The sequence below is a fragment of the Sus scrofa genome, chromosome 5 (genome assembly GCF_054392235.1).
Source record: "Sus scrofa isolate SSC_HxYL_T2T_F1_AM1 chromosome 5, Sscrofa_HxYL_maternal_Yorkshire_Landrace_v2.0, whole genome shotgun sequence".
Lineage (NCBI taxonomy): Eukaryota > Metazoa > Chordata > Mammalia > Artiodactyla > Suidae > Sus > Sus scrofa.
Window position 1 is genome coordinate 71,966,262 of NC_139387.1, and position 15,812 is coordinate 71,982,073.

The following is a 15,812-nucleotide window of genomic DNA, read 5'->3' on the forward strand; positions in this document are numbered from 1 at the left end:
GAGAGGTGCCCAGGGCTCCCCGTTCTGCCTGGGAGAGGGGGTGGGGACCGGGGTAAGGGAGAGCCTTCAGAAAGAAGGATAGGTGTGACCTGAACCTGAAATATAAATGGTAATCCATCCAGCAGATCCGAAGAGGAGGAGAATGACAGATTGCAGTGGCACGCACAAAGGCTCAGAAATGTGGAGAAGTCCACATGGTTTTGAAATGGTTGGAAAGCAGGCAGAGTGGATTTGCAAACACACTGGCTCGGCGTCAGCCCCCGAGCACAGAGGACATGCGTCTGGAAAAAGAACTGTTAGTGTCAGATCACAAAGGGTCTTGAATGCCACGCCAAGGATCTGGATGTTATGGTGTGTGTATGTGCATATGTGTGCATGTGTGTGCACGTGTGCATGCACGCGCATGTGTACGCATATGTGGGTTGGGACGCTAGATCTATTCACTGAAGAATTTTAAATCAATGAACAACAAAGCAAAGTTGTATTCTGTGAAGAGCTTTTCCACCCAGTCCTGGCCAGTCCATTTTATCCTACCGAATATACTGTTTTCTCCTTTAAACAGGTTGTCTTGAAATGTCCTGCCTGGATGCCATCTTATTTAGTTGAATCCCCTCCTTCTTGTTATTTTAACCTAAGCCTGAGTAATCAAGGCCAAGATTGTAATTGCCTCCGGCATCAGGCAGCACAGGGCTGGTAGTTGCATATTTTCAAAGGAGCCTGGCCGCTGGGCTGGAGGAAACCACTGGCGTGTATGCCTGCAAGGGTTTCCAGTCTTCGTGCTTACAGCTTGGCATTTCTGGAGCACTGTACAGCAGGCTCTGTACAGATTTAGCTGAAAATCAACTTCTGAATTCCTCCCTAATTGGCTTGGCCATGTTTAATCTGTTACTGGTCAAGCCAAGCTGGCTTCTATTATGCAGTGTGCTGAGGGTTTCCGGCGTTGCTCTTTGCCTTGTGGAGGCTGGCTGTTTTTAGAAGCCAATCTTGATGTTGGCAAAGGCTGGTATCGCTTGTGTCCTCCAGAGTCACCCCAGAAGGACACCCCTCTGGTACAGCATTTAGACCTTTGACCCCGAAAAGTAAGTCTTGGGTTTGGCATCGGTATGCTGGAGGTTATGGTTTTATATTTTTCTCTCCCCAAGATGAAACAAAGCTTCCTATTTGTTTCTGCCTCTTTGGGTTAATTCCTGGAAATCTGCAGTGTACCCCGTCCAAGCAGACAACACCTGTAGCAACAGAACATCTTCCGAGACTGGTTTCTCTTGGCCCAGGATACCCCACAGTGACATCAGAGGAGGGACAGTAATGTGCTGTCGCTGGCCTTTGCTGGGTCCACGCTCTTAAGGGTCCCGAGCACCTAGACGTGTCTGGCGAGGGGAAAGAGGAGAGGCAAGTTATGGGGTTTATAATTTATGGGCACTATTAGCATCGAATCACCACTGGAAGTTGTGCCCACAGAGAAGGACCAAGGGGTCCTGTGTCTGGAGAGTGTGTGCGATGGAGAAGCAAACCACCAGGGCAGCCCCAGGGGAGAGGGGTCATACCTGCCTTTGAAGTGCCTGTGAAGAGAAGTCCGCTAAGTGGAGAGTCCTGTTTTTCCTGTGGTCCTGGAAGGACATTGGATTCCGGAGTGCCATTTGCATGAGTGTGGAGAGGGCTGCTTGCCGTCTAGCTTTATAGTCACTCAGAGGTAACTGGCCCTTTTCCCTCTCCCATCAGTCTCCTTGCTAAGTCCTCGTGGGGGCTTTGGAGAGTTAAAGAGTTCTGCTGGAGGAAGTCACATGTGAGAGGAACATTTGCCCTGTAGACCTGAGCCCGTTTGAATCAAGAAGACAACTTAGAACTCCGTAAATAGAGATCGGTTCCTGTAGATACTTAAATACAGACATGCGTTTTACAGGTTTTAGGAGACTTGTCTAACATCTGTTTTGCTTTCTTTGTTAATTCATCCCCCTCCGCCCCCGCTTGCCCTCGCCCCACCCCTGATGCTAAAGCGAATTCCTCAGCAAAGCCTCCTTTCGAAGACGTGGTAGCCCCTGCATTTTGAGCTGGCTCCCAGAGCTTGTTTGTGACAATTTCTTCTCCCCTGTCGCCGGCTAGCTAGCAAGGCGGTCCTTCCAAGGACCCGACCTTGACAGATCGGTGCCTCCTGGTGCATCTTGTCCCCAGCCGGCAGCTGATGATCTTCTAGGGCCTGACGAGAACCCGCTGGGTGTCACGGACTGGTGACCGTGATAGAGCTGGATCGGCAGGAGCTCTAGCCCTTGACTGTGGGCCTGAGCAAACTGCCAAATCAAAAGCAGTTGTGCTGGGTGAAGTTCTCTGCATGCTCTCTGTCTCAAAGCTTCTGCTGCGGTTCGATTTTTCCCTGTGTAAATAGCTTTTTATTTTATTAATGTATGTATTTATTTTAAGTTTGGATCCCGCTTTTTCATCCTTTATGTGGATGTTCTAGAATCTTGAAGCTTGTCCAAGAGCGTCATGGCATCACAGGCAATCCCACCTAAAGGGAATTTAAACCAGTGTCTTCGACTTAAGGGTGAGGGTGAGAAGCCCATGGACACAGGAACTGTGGCTAGTGAGAAACACGACCAGGGCTAGAAGTCAGACCTCCTGACTTTCATTCAGTGTTTACCCCTTAAATATGTGTCTATTTAAGGTGTACATTGGAGCCATTGCACGTGTTGCTGTTTACACCGATAAGAGCTATGATACACAAGGCAGCAATGGATAACATTAGTGAGCAGTTATTAAGTGGCAGATGTTGTTCTTAGCACTTTGTATATACAACATCATTCACCCTTAGGACAACCTCTTAGGCGGCTCTCATTAGTAGCCCCAATTTACAAGTGGAATAACTAAGACAGGGAGAAATTAGGTCCCTTGCCTTAGGAAGTCGGGAAGTCCTGTTAGATTGACTTTCTGAGACTCGGGATTGACTTTGCAGCAGCAAGTAGATACTGAGCCCCTGCAACCATGGAGCCCTGCCTTTCCAGCGGGAAATAGTGGCATGTGAGTAGATGAGTCATGGCAGCACTGGTGGTGGCTGTAACAGAGTGGGGGTGGGGCAGGCTTCACCAAGGACAAGATGCTTGAGTGTTCTCGGGGCACGTTCCAGATGTTTACACCTTAAATATGTAAGGTATAAACATCCGGTTCCAGACATTTGCCAGCTGGAGAATGAGTGCTTTGCACCAGTGATGGGAAGGAGAAATCCGAAGGCTGGGAAACTCAGAGCCCTGAGGGCTGTGGGGGGATGTTAGGAGGCAGGGCTGGAGAGGCCGGTTGGGAGCAGATGGCTAAGTGTCTGTGTCCCAAGGTAAGGAATCTGGATTCTATCCGGCAAACACAGGGGAGCCAACAGAAATGCTTATGGGTAGGTGAGTGCCTGGATCAGGTTCCCAGGGGGTTTGGGGCTGGGGAGATGTACAAGTGTGGGAAGACCCGTGACAAGGAAACCAGGTTAGACGTGGTTGCACTTGTCCAGGTGGAAACGATGGAGGTTTGGGCTCCTTATAGCCATCTGATTGGCACAGGCTGCCTCCACCCCTTTGTCCACACTGCTTCCAGGGCTTGGGAGGCTCTCTTTCATGAACTCTGCCTGCAAGACAGCCCTGGCCTTCAAGTGGAAGCTCCAGTGTCCATGTGCAGACAGCCCTTAGTCCTCACCCCGAGGAGGCTGGGGTTCTCTCCTTCCGGTCTCCGTGTTCTCCAGCACGTCCTTCCTTCTCCCGGGGCACACACAAAATCTCGTGGGCATTTCCTTGTGCATTTCTCTCTTCTGCTTCACACTCAGCTCCTCAAAGGCAGGTCCAGACCTTTGCCTCCTTAAATACATGGCACACTGCCTGACATTTGGTGAGTTCCCAATATAAGTGTGATGGCGAATTCACTTTCTAAATAAAGGCAGTGAGTATGGATAGGGAAAGAAGAGGCCAAGTTCGAGGGATGATTTTTAAGTTACACCACAGGTTGTCAAGTAAATCCAGCCTGCTTTTATTTACTGCTTTTATAAATAAAGTTTTATTGGAACACAACCAAGCCCATTGGTCTATGTTTGTCTGTAGCTGCTCTCATTCTAGGACGGCAGACTTAAGTCATTGTGGCAAGACCATATGAAAACCTTACTATCTGCTTGGCCATAAAAAAGACTGAAATACTGCCGTTTGTGGCGGCAGCAGGGATGAACCTAGAGATTACCATACTAAGTGAAGTAAGTCAGACAGAGAGAGACGAATACCATATGATATCATTTGTATGTTGAATCTAAAAAATAATATAAATGAACTTATTTTTGGAGTTCCTGTTGTGGCACAGTGGTTAACAAATCCAACTAGAAACCATGAGGTTGAGGGTTCAATCCCTGGCCTTGCCCAGCGGGTTAAGGATCTGGCGTTGCGGTGAGCTGTGGTGTAGGTGTGGCTCTGGCGTAGGCCGGTGGCTACAACTCCAATTCGACCCCTAGCCCGGGAACCTCCATATGCCACGGGAGCGGCCCTAGAAGAGGCAAAAAGACAAAAAAAAAACTTATTTTTTTAAATTTATTTATCTTTTGTCTTTTTGTGTTTTCTAGGGCCACACCATTGGCATATGGAGGTTCCCAGGCTAGGGGTCTAATCAGAGCTGTAGCTGCTGGCCTATGACACAGCCACAGCCACACCAGATCCGAGCTACATCTGCAGCCCACACCACAGCTCACGGCAACGACAGATCCTTAACCCACTGAGTGAGGCCAGGGATCAAACCTGAAATGTTGTGGTTCCTAGCCAGATTCATTAACCACTGATCCACGATGGGAACTCCAGAACTTATTTGCAGAAGAGAAACAAAGTCATGGACATAGAAAGTGAAATTACAGTTACCAAAGGGGAGGGGAAAGTGTTTGCAATTAACAGATACACGCTACTTTATATAAACTAAATAAACAATAAGGACCTACTGTATAGCACAGGGAACTATATTCAGTATACTATAATAACCTACAATGGAAAAGAAACTGAAAAAGACTATATATACACACATATGTATATACATATATACACACACATATATGTATTAGGTGTGTGTATATATATATTATATATCTGAATCACTTTGCTGTACACCTAAAACTAACACAATATTGCAAATCAACTAAAGTTCAATTAAAAAAAAAATTTACTCTGTGCACCTTTTGCTGAAGAAATTTGTCAGCCTTTGAGTTCAGTGACCAGGATTAGTAACTGGAGATAAAAGGGGATGGAACAGAAGGAATCGAGCCTTTTCCTTTTCTCATGTCTCCTCGCCTAAACAGAGCTTTGTACCCAAGTGATGGCATTGGCCACCAGGCCTGCAGGTGCTGAGAAAAAAAATGCCCATGGCTTTTAGGGGCAGGACAGAAAGGGAGCCTGAGACCCAGGTGCAGTGGCGACCCTGGTCAGAAAAGACAAGGGCTAGAGCTGCAAAAGGCAAGATTCATCTAATCCTGCTACCTCGTTGCCCTTCTCTCTCTTAGTCATCCAGTTTGGCTTTGTCACCCTCTTTGTGGCCTCCTTCCCTCTGGCCCCTGTGTTCGCCCTCCTCAACAACGTCATCGAAGTGCGACTTGATGCCAAGAAGTTCGTGACGGAGCTGAGGCGGCCAGATGCTGTGAGAACCAAAGATATCGGTACGGCCCCTGCTCAGAGGCCAACGCAGCCCACCCTCCCCCCCATCTCCCCAGCCGCCCCCCCTCCCACTGTGCCAGGAATCAAGAGGTCTGGGGCCTCCCTGGCCTCGTCCCCCCTTTGAGCACCTCACCCCCATCTCCTCAGGTGGTATCCACCTCCACCTGTCCCCTGGTTTCCAGACAGGGGTCACCTTTCCAGACGAGCCATCGCTGGGGGAGCCCGGCAGAGCTCTGCCGCTAACTTGCCTGCAAAGCTTCAGTCTGAGCCGCTGCCTTGTCATCACCGGGCTGAGGGCGGGGTGGGGGGCGGGGAGGGGGAGAGCCAGACGCCCCCTGTTCCTGTCTTCCAGGGATTTGGTTTGACATCCTCTCTGGAATCGGCAAGTTCTCTGTGATCATCAATGTAAGTGCTTGCGTTTCGTAACCCTCTCGCTCTGTGGGAAGGGCCCTCCAGAGGAGCCGAGGTCTTCAGAGCAGGAAACCAGTCCTGTTACCCCCACCCCTTCCATTTGGAGCTCTGGCTAAGCCCACCCACCCACCCACCCCAGTTAATAGCTCACACACGCCTTCTAACTCATCAGCCTGTCGCCAGAGCTGTGCCACTGGGTCGTTAATTTCACTAAGCGAAGGAAAGGTAATTACCCACCTGAACGCGTACCTGGCCTGGAAAGTCCAAATCCGATCTCTCCTCGGAGCCAAGACTCATGAGGAAAGAATTCCACCTATCTATCCATCTCTCTCTTTTGCTGCTTGGAGCTGAACAATACCTGGAGCCTTGCCCAGGCTACGGTTCCTAATTACGGTTCCTCCAAGTTGTCAGTGGGAAGTCTTAATTAGCCCCTTCACTGGCGCTGCAGCGTGAAGACAGGACACAGGAGAAGAGGAGGTCTACCTGCTCCAACCTCCTTAACTGCCTCGCCAGACACATCCACGTCTCCAAGGAAACCCTGCTGGACCCAAGCCAACAGCTCCTTTGGCATCTGTGTTCCGTGTGGATGGTGGTCGGGCAGGACCATCTCCTGAGAAAATATGAGCCAGCTCAGTGCACATCAAGAAAGTTATAGCCCCTTTCTTGTGGGAGAGAAACACTGATTCTGCCCTTGACGTGGCTCCCTACTAAGATGAAATGGCTGGGGGTGTGCAGAGAGGCAGAGGGGACCAGCCCGTCACATTTGGGGTGTTGGATGTAGGAAGCACATGTCTCAAGGCTGAAAAGTCAGGTGCAATTTGGAAAATAGATCAGGGGCTACTGTGGGATTGTGTATTCTAGAATTCAGATTTTTTTTTTTTTTTTAAGACTGCACCAAACAGCCAGCGGTTTGATACGGGATCTCAATTCCCAGACCAGGGCTTGAACCCGGGCCACAGCGGTGAAAGCACCCAGTCCTAACCACAAGGCCACCAGAGAACTCCTGAGTTGTGTCTTCTGGAGAAGAGGCCCTGACTACCAAGCACTTGTCTTGTAGACAACAGAGTGACAGGATGTTTTACCTCCCTGGCCTCCACCAGCCTTATCTGTAACAAAGGGGAGAGAATATGAGCACTCACCAAAGAGCATCATTCTGGAAATTAAAAGGGGTGAGGGAAGGACATATAGCGAGTGTTCAGTTAGTTGCAGCTCTGATTATTAGAAGTTCGTTACTCATTCTCAGATATGGTTAGGGCCAGGCACACTCACATATACGTTTTGAAAACAATACCGAAACCACATTTTTATAAAGGGCTTTAATTATTGGTGCAGAGGGCAGTATAAACACCTGCCAAAAAGATTTAAAATCTTCTTTGCAGAGAGAACCCCACATTCAAACAGGCCATGGTCCATTTGTCATTTGGCTTCGCTCCGTAGACATTTATAGAGCACTTAGGTACGCCAGATGCTATGGTGGGTGTGTGAGTTCCATCCAGCAGACCTGCTTTTCCCCTCTCTGTGTCTCCTTTTTTCCAAGCAAAATGGATGAAAGAATGACTTCCATTACATGATGTGCTAAAAAGCGCCGAGATGACGGTCAAATTAAGATTCACTATGGAGCCATATTCTTAGTGTTCTTGGCTTTCTGGTGTCAGTCCAGGGCAGATGTACGAACTCATTTGGTGTCTATGCTGTCACACTGAAGTGGTAGCATCGTCACTCTGGGTCATTTTCTCAGAATATTTTCCACTCCACTTTGGCATGGCCAATGCGCGCATCCATTCAAACCTCAGAGGTGGGAGGTGGTCCATACCACGTGGTCCCAACTGGCTTAGCATCCTTGGCTACAGTGGTTATAATTGGACAGCCACCACCTTGTGGGTTTGCGTGCATGTATCAACGATGGAGAAGCCATGTAAGTCAGCTGCGTGAGCTCAGGGATAAGGACCCTGGATCCATCAGAGCAGCACCTCTGGATGGGAAGCCCAGGAGGGGACAGTCTCTTAGCCAGGTGGACCTGTGCCACCTGGACAGTGTCCATCCTGGCCATGTCTCAGGCGCTGTGGTTCTGCCCCCAGGCTTTTGTCATCGCTGTCACCTCAGACTTCATCCCCCGCCTGGTGTACCAGTATGCCTATAGTCACAACGGGACGCTGCACGGCTTTGTCAACCACACCCTCTCCTTTTTCAACATCAGCCAGCTGAAGGAGGGAACACAGCCAGAGAACTCGCAGTTTGACCTGGAGGTTCAGTTCTGCAGGTAAAGTAACCAGAAGCAGGAGGGCAGCAGAGGACCAGAAGCAGCCGGTCCAGGGAATTATCTGGATAACCTAGAATATAGCATTCCCCATGGCCTCTGTCTCCTATCCCCAACCCCGATCACTATAAATCAATTTCAATGAAGCAGTGAATATTTATTGAGTACCTTTTGCTGGACACTCTGGAGCAGACAGAAAAGGATATAGGTTCATCCTTCTCATCAAGGGAAGGTCTGGTTGATGGTCCGATTGGGAAGAGAGTGGGGAGAACAGACAGGACCCTGCAGGTTATTCAGTGATGATGCCTAATATGGACCATGAGCTCTGTGGGTGTCTGGAGGGGAGAGAGATCAGTGGGGGCTGGAAAGGAAAGGGTAGGCTTCTTGGAGGGGCCATGAGGCATAAGAGGACCAAAAGGGAACGCCTCCTCGGTGGGCAGTCTGCGTGAGCCAGCTCATGGGGGCAGGATGAACCTAGAGTATTTGATAAGCATTTAGGGGCTAGATGAGGGAGTCAGCAAGGAGGATGCTTGGGAGATAATAATGGGAAATGCAGGCAACACAACCTAGAGAGAAACGCTTAAGTCCATATAAGCCAAAGCATTGCTGAATTTGAATGGGTAGGATGAAGTAGGTAACAGGAAATCTTGAAACCTTACAGGAATTTCAGTGTGATGCCATAGGAAGTTATGGATCTTTTTAGGGCCAAGGAATTATAGGATAAAGTGTCGGCTTAGGGAAATGCATCTGGTTTCAGAGAAAAAGATGGGTGAGAATTGGGAGAACTCAAGGCAGGCTGCTGGGGTGCTATGTTATTCAGACATAAGCCATGGTAGGCATGGACTGGAGAGGTGGAAGGAGTTAGAGGGAGGGAGAAGAGGAGCTATTTAATGGAATATGTCACAGAGTTGGGGACCAGAGACATAAGAGACAGTCGAAGTCATGGCTGTCTCTAAAGTTTGGGCTGAAGTCAGAGGGCTGGGAAATTGCAGGTCCATTGACAGGGTGGGGAGGATGCCAAGAGAATAGAATTTTATAGGCCGTATGATGAATTTGCTTCCAGCTCTATGGCATTTAAAATGACAACTGAGAGTTCCTGTTGTGGCCCAGCAGTAATGAACCAAACTAGTATCCATGAGGATGAGGGTTCCTTCCCTGGCCTCGCTCAGTGGGTTAAGATCTGGCGTTACTGTGAGCTGTGGTGTAGGCCGGAAACTATAGTCCCAATTCGATCCCTAGCCTGGGAATTTCCATATGTAGCACGTGTGGCTCTAAAAAGACAAAAGAAAAAAAAAATTTTTTTAAATAAAATGATGACTGGAAATCTAAGGGGCAGTTTCCACCGAACTCCTAGAAAGGGTGGCTGGAAATCCTGGGCGGTCCAGATTATTTATGATTATAGTCCAACAGCACAGGGACCATTGAAGCCAAGACACAGAAAACTCTCCACTACTTACCCAAGAAGGGCAAGGAAAGAGAAAAAGAGGGAAGGGGAATTAATTTTTTTTCTTTTTTGGTCTTTTTCTAGGGCCACATTCACGGCACATGAAGGTTCCCAGGCTAGGGGTCTAATCAGAGCTGAATAGGAGCTGAAGCCGCCATCCTGTGCCAGAGCCACAGCAGTACCAGATCTGAGCCACATCTGTGACCTACACCATAGCTCACGGCAACACCGGATCCTTCACCCACTGAGCAAGGCCAGGGATCAAACCAGCAACCTCATGGTTCCTAGTTGGATTCGTTAACCACTGAGCCATGACAGGAAGTCTGGAATGAATTCTTTTAACTCTTTTGTACCTTGGTTAGTCAGTAGTCCCCATAAAGAAACTTCATCCAAGATGACACCTTGTATACTTAAACAAATAGAACAATAACTACAGTAAAAACCCAAACCAAGACCAGGGACCAGTGGGACCAATGTGGGGCTTTCTTGGCCCAGCCCCAGGGGAATCTGATGTGACAGCTGTCAGTGCCTCCATGGAAGAGGCAGTGCCCCACTGGGTTTGCAGCAGTGATGACCCTCTGTGTCCGTCACACTCTCCCACCGGGGACGCCTTGGTACCCAAGGTCAGATGTTTGTAAGACGGCCGCTTAGATTTCAGACTCAGTCTGAGACTACGCAGGAGAGAAAATGAGTCTTCCCCATGCAGACGACTGAATGATTTAAACAGAAGGGGATTCTGATCCCAGGAGCAATAACTTTTGGGTTTAACCCTAGCCAACCAGAGAAACTCAAATTCAGGGACCAGATCCAAGAACAAATGAGTACCTTTGTGCATAGTTATTGATTAATACAGTTTAGATGCTTCTGGCACTTTCCCATCTGGGACTCTAAAGAGTCTAACGCTTGGACCGATGTCAAGTGTAGGCACATTCGCTACTGCCCTGCACTGCCCAGGGCCACTGCTGGTGGGTCAGACTGTCTGTCCGTGGTACTGAATGTGGTCCACAGATCCGCTGTGCAAAGGGTCTGGACCAGCCAGAGGCCTTTTCTGGTAGCATCTAGATCTGCTCCAGCAGCATATGTGAGGTCAGTCAGCATCCTCATGTCACACAAAGGCCACAAAAAGTGAGAAGTACAAAATCATTTTTTATAGCAGTCGTTCTACAAAAAAGGAAACTGAGGCTTAGGAAGGTGATGCCTTCTCCAGGACCACAGAGGTTTCCAGTGACAGATCCTGGCGTAAAACTCACATCAAGCCAAGAACCCAAGCCTCGACCTCACAAGCAGCTGGGGGCAACACGAGAGTGACCCGTCCTGTGGGGAAGCAAGGCTGGGGAACAAGACACAACCTCCCTAAAGGCGTCTAGATGGAAGAGATGAATAAGCAACAGGCAGTGAGAACAGAGCTTTCTTATTTAGAATAGGGCGACTGCAGGGGGCTTCCAGGGCCCTGAACGACCTAAGTGTCCAGTGCAGGGGTGGCCAGAGAGAGCGTCCTATTGAAAGCCCTCACTCTCTGGACTAAGCCAGCCCCAGGTGGTGGGCAGGGTAGAGGAGCCGGGGGGGTGGGAGGGGGCTGCGAGACAGGTCCAGGGAGAACAGGGTGGACCTTGGCCAGTGTTTGGAGCAGGAAGGAGAGGAGTGAGCTTGGAAAGATGAGTCTGGAAGCAAAACTGAAGCTAGGCCAGTCACAGGGAGGTGTGTGAACTCCTCTTAAGGTGCTGGGAGCCACGGTGGGGAGTTGAAGGGACTTCTGGATGTCGTCTCTGACTGCGATGTGAAGACCAGTGGGTGACACTGAAAATAAAGAGCTGCCCTACCGTGTAACGTAAGCAGATGTCTGGAGGGTGGGGGCAGCATGTCATGAAGATACACCGTCTCCGGTGGGTATCCTTGGGGGCTATGGGGCTACGTTTCCTGGGTGGATGAGGATTGCTGGTAGAAATCTCTACCCCAGGCAGATCCTACTCACTGCACGCTCGCCCTGTGAACCTGTCTGTCTCGCCGATTTCTTTGGAGATTTAGGAAGTGGAGTCATAAACTATTGATGTCTTGGTAAGTCAGGACTGGTCAGTGGCTGTCAGAAATAGAAATGAAGGGATAGGGGATGGAGAGAGAGAGTGAGCGAGAGAATTGATTGTGGGAAGGCCAGAGAGCACTAGAACTAGCCCCAAAGCCAGCGTTTAGAACTGCTTCCACAGTGGGAAATGCAAAGTTTGCCCTGATTTTCTGGCAAACAGTGTTGGGAACTTGCTGACCCTTCTTATTCTTAGCTTCCAGTGACCTCCGGAGATAAATGTGGTCAAATCAAACTGAGGCTTCACCAGGGATAGAGGTGTCTTAAAAATAGCAGTCAGCGTTAGGATGCGTCTCCCGCTGCCCTGTTTGAGATGCGTTCCCAGCATTTTTGGAGCGCCGTCTGCCCCAGCCATCCTAAACAGCTCCGTGATGTCAGTCTGCAGGCACAGTTAATGGCCATTGGACAGAGTGGAAGGGCCACCATGTCCTGAAGGCTGGAGGATGGCTCAGATGCCTGGCACAGCTGGAGGGGAGCAGAGAGGTCAGCAGGGCAGGGCCTGACCAGGGACCTGGGCCCCGAGCTCAAGGGGCCACCCAGGCTTGGGTATCATCTGCTGGGTCTGTTTGGAGATGCTGAGCATCCTCAGGTGGCTTCTGTAGGTTTTCTGCAGGGCTCACGTTCTTTCCTATCCCGAGGTCCTGCGAGTTCCCATCCAGGGCCTGGCTGCCTCTCAGGAGCTCTTTGCTGAGACCAGAGGGAGAGCCAGCTCTCCGGGGTGGTCTCTTTCCTGATCTCTATCAACCACTGGAGTAACAGCATGCTCCTTACTTCCTAATTGCAGTTCTCTTCCCTTGTTAAAGGCCAATTTCAGAAGGCACTTTTAAGCATCTCAGAGGGTATGAAAACACTGCACCGCAGTTGCCTTCAGCGTTAATAGGACATTACGTTCCATTGGGGCTAATAATTTTTTCCGCACATACCAGTGTTTGGGGTTGAGAAATGCATTTACTTTCTGATTCGTAATGTAACTAAAATATCATTTTAAAAACCATTTCGGAATGGTGATGACCAGCACCTCCCCCACCCCACCCCCGCCCATTGGCACCCTTCCTGCCTACAGTGGCTCTCTCTGTATCGTGTGTGTGACAAATTGTGGCAGATGTCACTGTCACTGGTCACCCCTGCAAGTGAGGATGGGAGGAGGCCATCTGAGGTCAGAGTCTCTCTTCCCTCCCTGCACGTCAGTTTCCCCATCTATAAAAGTGGGGACTTGGAATAAACAGTCCCCAAAGGTTGTTTTCTACTTATTTTTAAAACATGTAATAATGACACATTTAATATATTAATTTGTTCCTGCAAAAATTCTAAACATCGCAAGCAATCTTTCCAACCCTGTCCCGTCGCCATCCAGCTCTGACTGGCCCTAAGTATCCTCTGATGGTAACCATGGTGACACAATTGTGTGATTCTTTCTTAGTCATTTTTCCACCCATTAACATAAAAATGAACTTACAGGACCTTCCAGATGCTGTTTCATGGGTTTGTTTTATAATAACGAAATATATTTTGAGTTAATCAGAACCTTACTTCTTTAGGTAATGTATAAATTCAACTCAGTGTGATTATTTCAGTGCTGGAACAATCTAGGGAAATAGGAATGCAGTTTGAAAGCTAAGAGACAATGTTAATTTTTGTACCACTTTAACTTATTGTATGTGAGTCTGCCTCACTTAACACTATGATTTTGCTCCTGAAATCTTAGTATAAAAAATATATTGAGGGAGTTCCGGTCGTGGCGCAGTGGAAAGAATCCGAGTTACCATGAGATTGTGGGTTCAATCCCTGGCCTCGCTCAGTGGGTTAAGGATCTGGCATTGCTGTGAGCTGTGGTGTAGGTCGCAGACATGGCTCGGATCCTGTGTTGCTGTGGCTGTGGTATAGGCCAGCGGCAGCAGCACCTCCGATTCGACCCCTAGCCTGGGAACCTCCATATGCCGTGGGTGCAGCCCTAAAAAGCAAAAAACAAAACAAAACTATCTATACATCTATGCATCTATATCTATCTATCTCCCTATCTATCTATCTATCGAGTTCAGAGTTCTCTTGTGGTGCAGCGGGTTAAAGAGCTGGTGTTGTCACTGCAGTGGCTTGGATCACTGCTGTGGTGTGGGTTTGCTCTCTGGTCCAGGAATTGTGCATATGCTGCAGGCATAACCCCCCCAAAAATATTGAAGTCAACTGAATGTTGTCATTAATTGTATTCTCCTTTTGAATTTATGACCTTTTAAATGATAGAAACAATGTGTATGTATATGTGAGTACCTATGTGTGTATTTGTGTATGTGTGTGTGTGTGTGTGTGTGTGTGTACAAGGAAAAGACTCTCTTCCCAGCCCCCACCCTAGTCATTCTCTCCCAGAAGAAACCGTTGTGTCCATTTCCACCTCCAGAAATCACCTTCACATGTGCTGTCTTACTTACTGTGTCTTCTTTTAACATTCAGGGTATACACACACACACACACACACACACACACACACACACACACACACACACGTCCCTTTATTGGTGGCAGTGTGAGGGCTGTCTCATGTGCACCTTTTGTGTCCTTGGCGCAGTGATGTACATTTCGTTGGCTCCGTGTGGATGAGAATGCCGAATGTGTGTGAGTGTGTGTGTGTGTGTGTGTGTGTGCAGGGATGTGGAACAGCCTTCTCAGGTCCTTGCATTTAGTAAGGGGTGCAGCCCCTCCAGCCTAGACTTGCTTTTTAGATACTCTAGCTATTTCTTTATTGGAAGTCTCTCTTTATTACAAGACCCTGGGGAACTCTCAAAATCAATGTTAAGGCTCAAAGAAAAGAAAGGAAGGCAGAGGGGATGAGGCGGTGAGATCTGGGAACGGTTCCTAAAATTAGACCCCGCGATTCAGTCCCAGCCAGCGGATGCAGGAAGTGACCAGATGTGGGGTTCGCCCAGTGCCTGGCCACCCGGTGGGACTTCGGGAGACCCATAGTGCTCCAAATGGGGGGAAAGGGTATGGCTTTGGAGAGCATCCGCGCTGATGGGAACAGAGCAGCCTGAGGCTCGCCTGCTTGGGGCCATTTCCCTGAGCAAGAGCCTGAGAGAAGCCCCTGCCTGCAGCTTGGCCCGGGCTGTCTCTTCGTGAGTCGTCTCAACATCATGGGAAGTTTGGGGCACCTGAGCTCGAGTGCTCAGAAGTCTCCATGGAAAGCCAAGAGGAACTGGGAGCAGGGGTGGACATGCCATGTCTGCTTTGAACAGAAGAGGTGTGTTTAAGGTACCTTCAGTTAAAGGAGGAAGAAAGCTGCTATTATTGGTCCTCCGGTATGTCAGGTGCCAAGCTGAACAGTCTGCATCACAGCTTTATGAGATGGAAAGTCCACATCTCATCGGGGAGGACCCTAGACATCAGCTCCTTGGGGAACTTGTTATAGGACAGAGAATGGAAGAGATGGGGTGGGGAGCAAGCTGTCACCTGCTGCCTCCAAAGACTATGCTTTTGCTAATGCTCTTCTCTGCACTGGGCTTAGAAGTAACACACAGACAACTGTCGCTAATGGCTGGACCCAAGTCCATGAGCCACCCTGCCTTTTGTGGACCTTTCTGCTCTTAACTAATGATCTCTTTGTTCAATCAGTGTCTTCTGGTTGTGCAGTGAAAGCATTTGGTACGCTCGACTGCTTAGGATGAATATTTTAAGGAATTATGAAATCTAAACTTATATTGGAATGTAGATAAGCAGCCATTTACCAGGTGGCGGAGGCTTACTGAATCTTTTTTTTTTTTTTTTTCAAACTATAAATCATGGTTCATCAGTGAGCGAGGCAATCACTTCAGTAGGTCATGATCAGCATTTTAAAGGCTAGGATAGGAAAGGATGGCAGAGAACAGGAAAATATGAGGGCCTTCCACACAGCAATGATGAGCGTGTTTTCTGTGATGTTTATTTCAGTGCCGTATATGTCTGTGTGTGTGAGTGTAAAATGCATTGCTTACGGCAGGTCACCGTTTTTTA

The 15,812-nt window shown here is 48.8% G+C and overlaps 1 protein-coding gene across 6 annotated transcripts in view; it reads left to right on the forward strand.

Annotated features, from left to right (window-relative positions):
* Nucleotides 1–15,812, forward strand: part of ANO2 (anoctamin 2) — a 344,114-nt gene that overhangs the window by 323,005 nt on the left and 5,297 nt on the right. For all 6 annotated transcript variants that reach the window (XM_084956923.1, XM_021092435.2, XM_084956919.1 and 3 more), the window contains 3 exons: nt 5,495–5,647; nt 5,998–6,050; nt 8,135–8,316. In XM_084956923.1, coding sequence (XP_084813049.1) covers nt 5,495–5,647; nt 5,998–6,050; nt 8,135–8,316 — 388 coding nt within the window. The remainder of the gene's footprint in view (nt 1–5,494; nt 5,648–5,997; nt 6,051–8,134; nt 8,317–15,812) is intronic.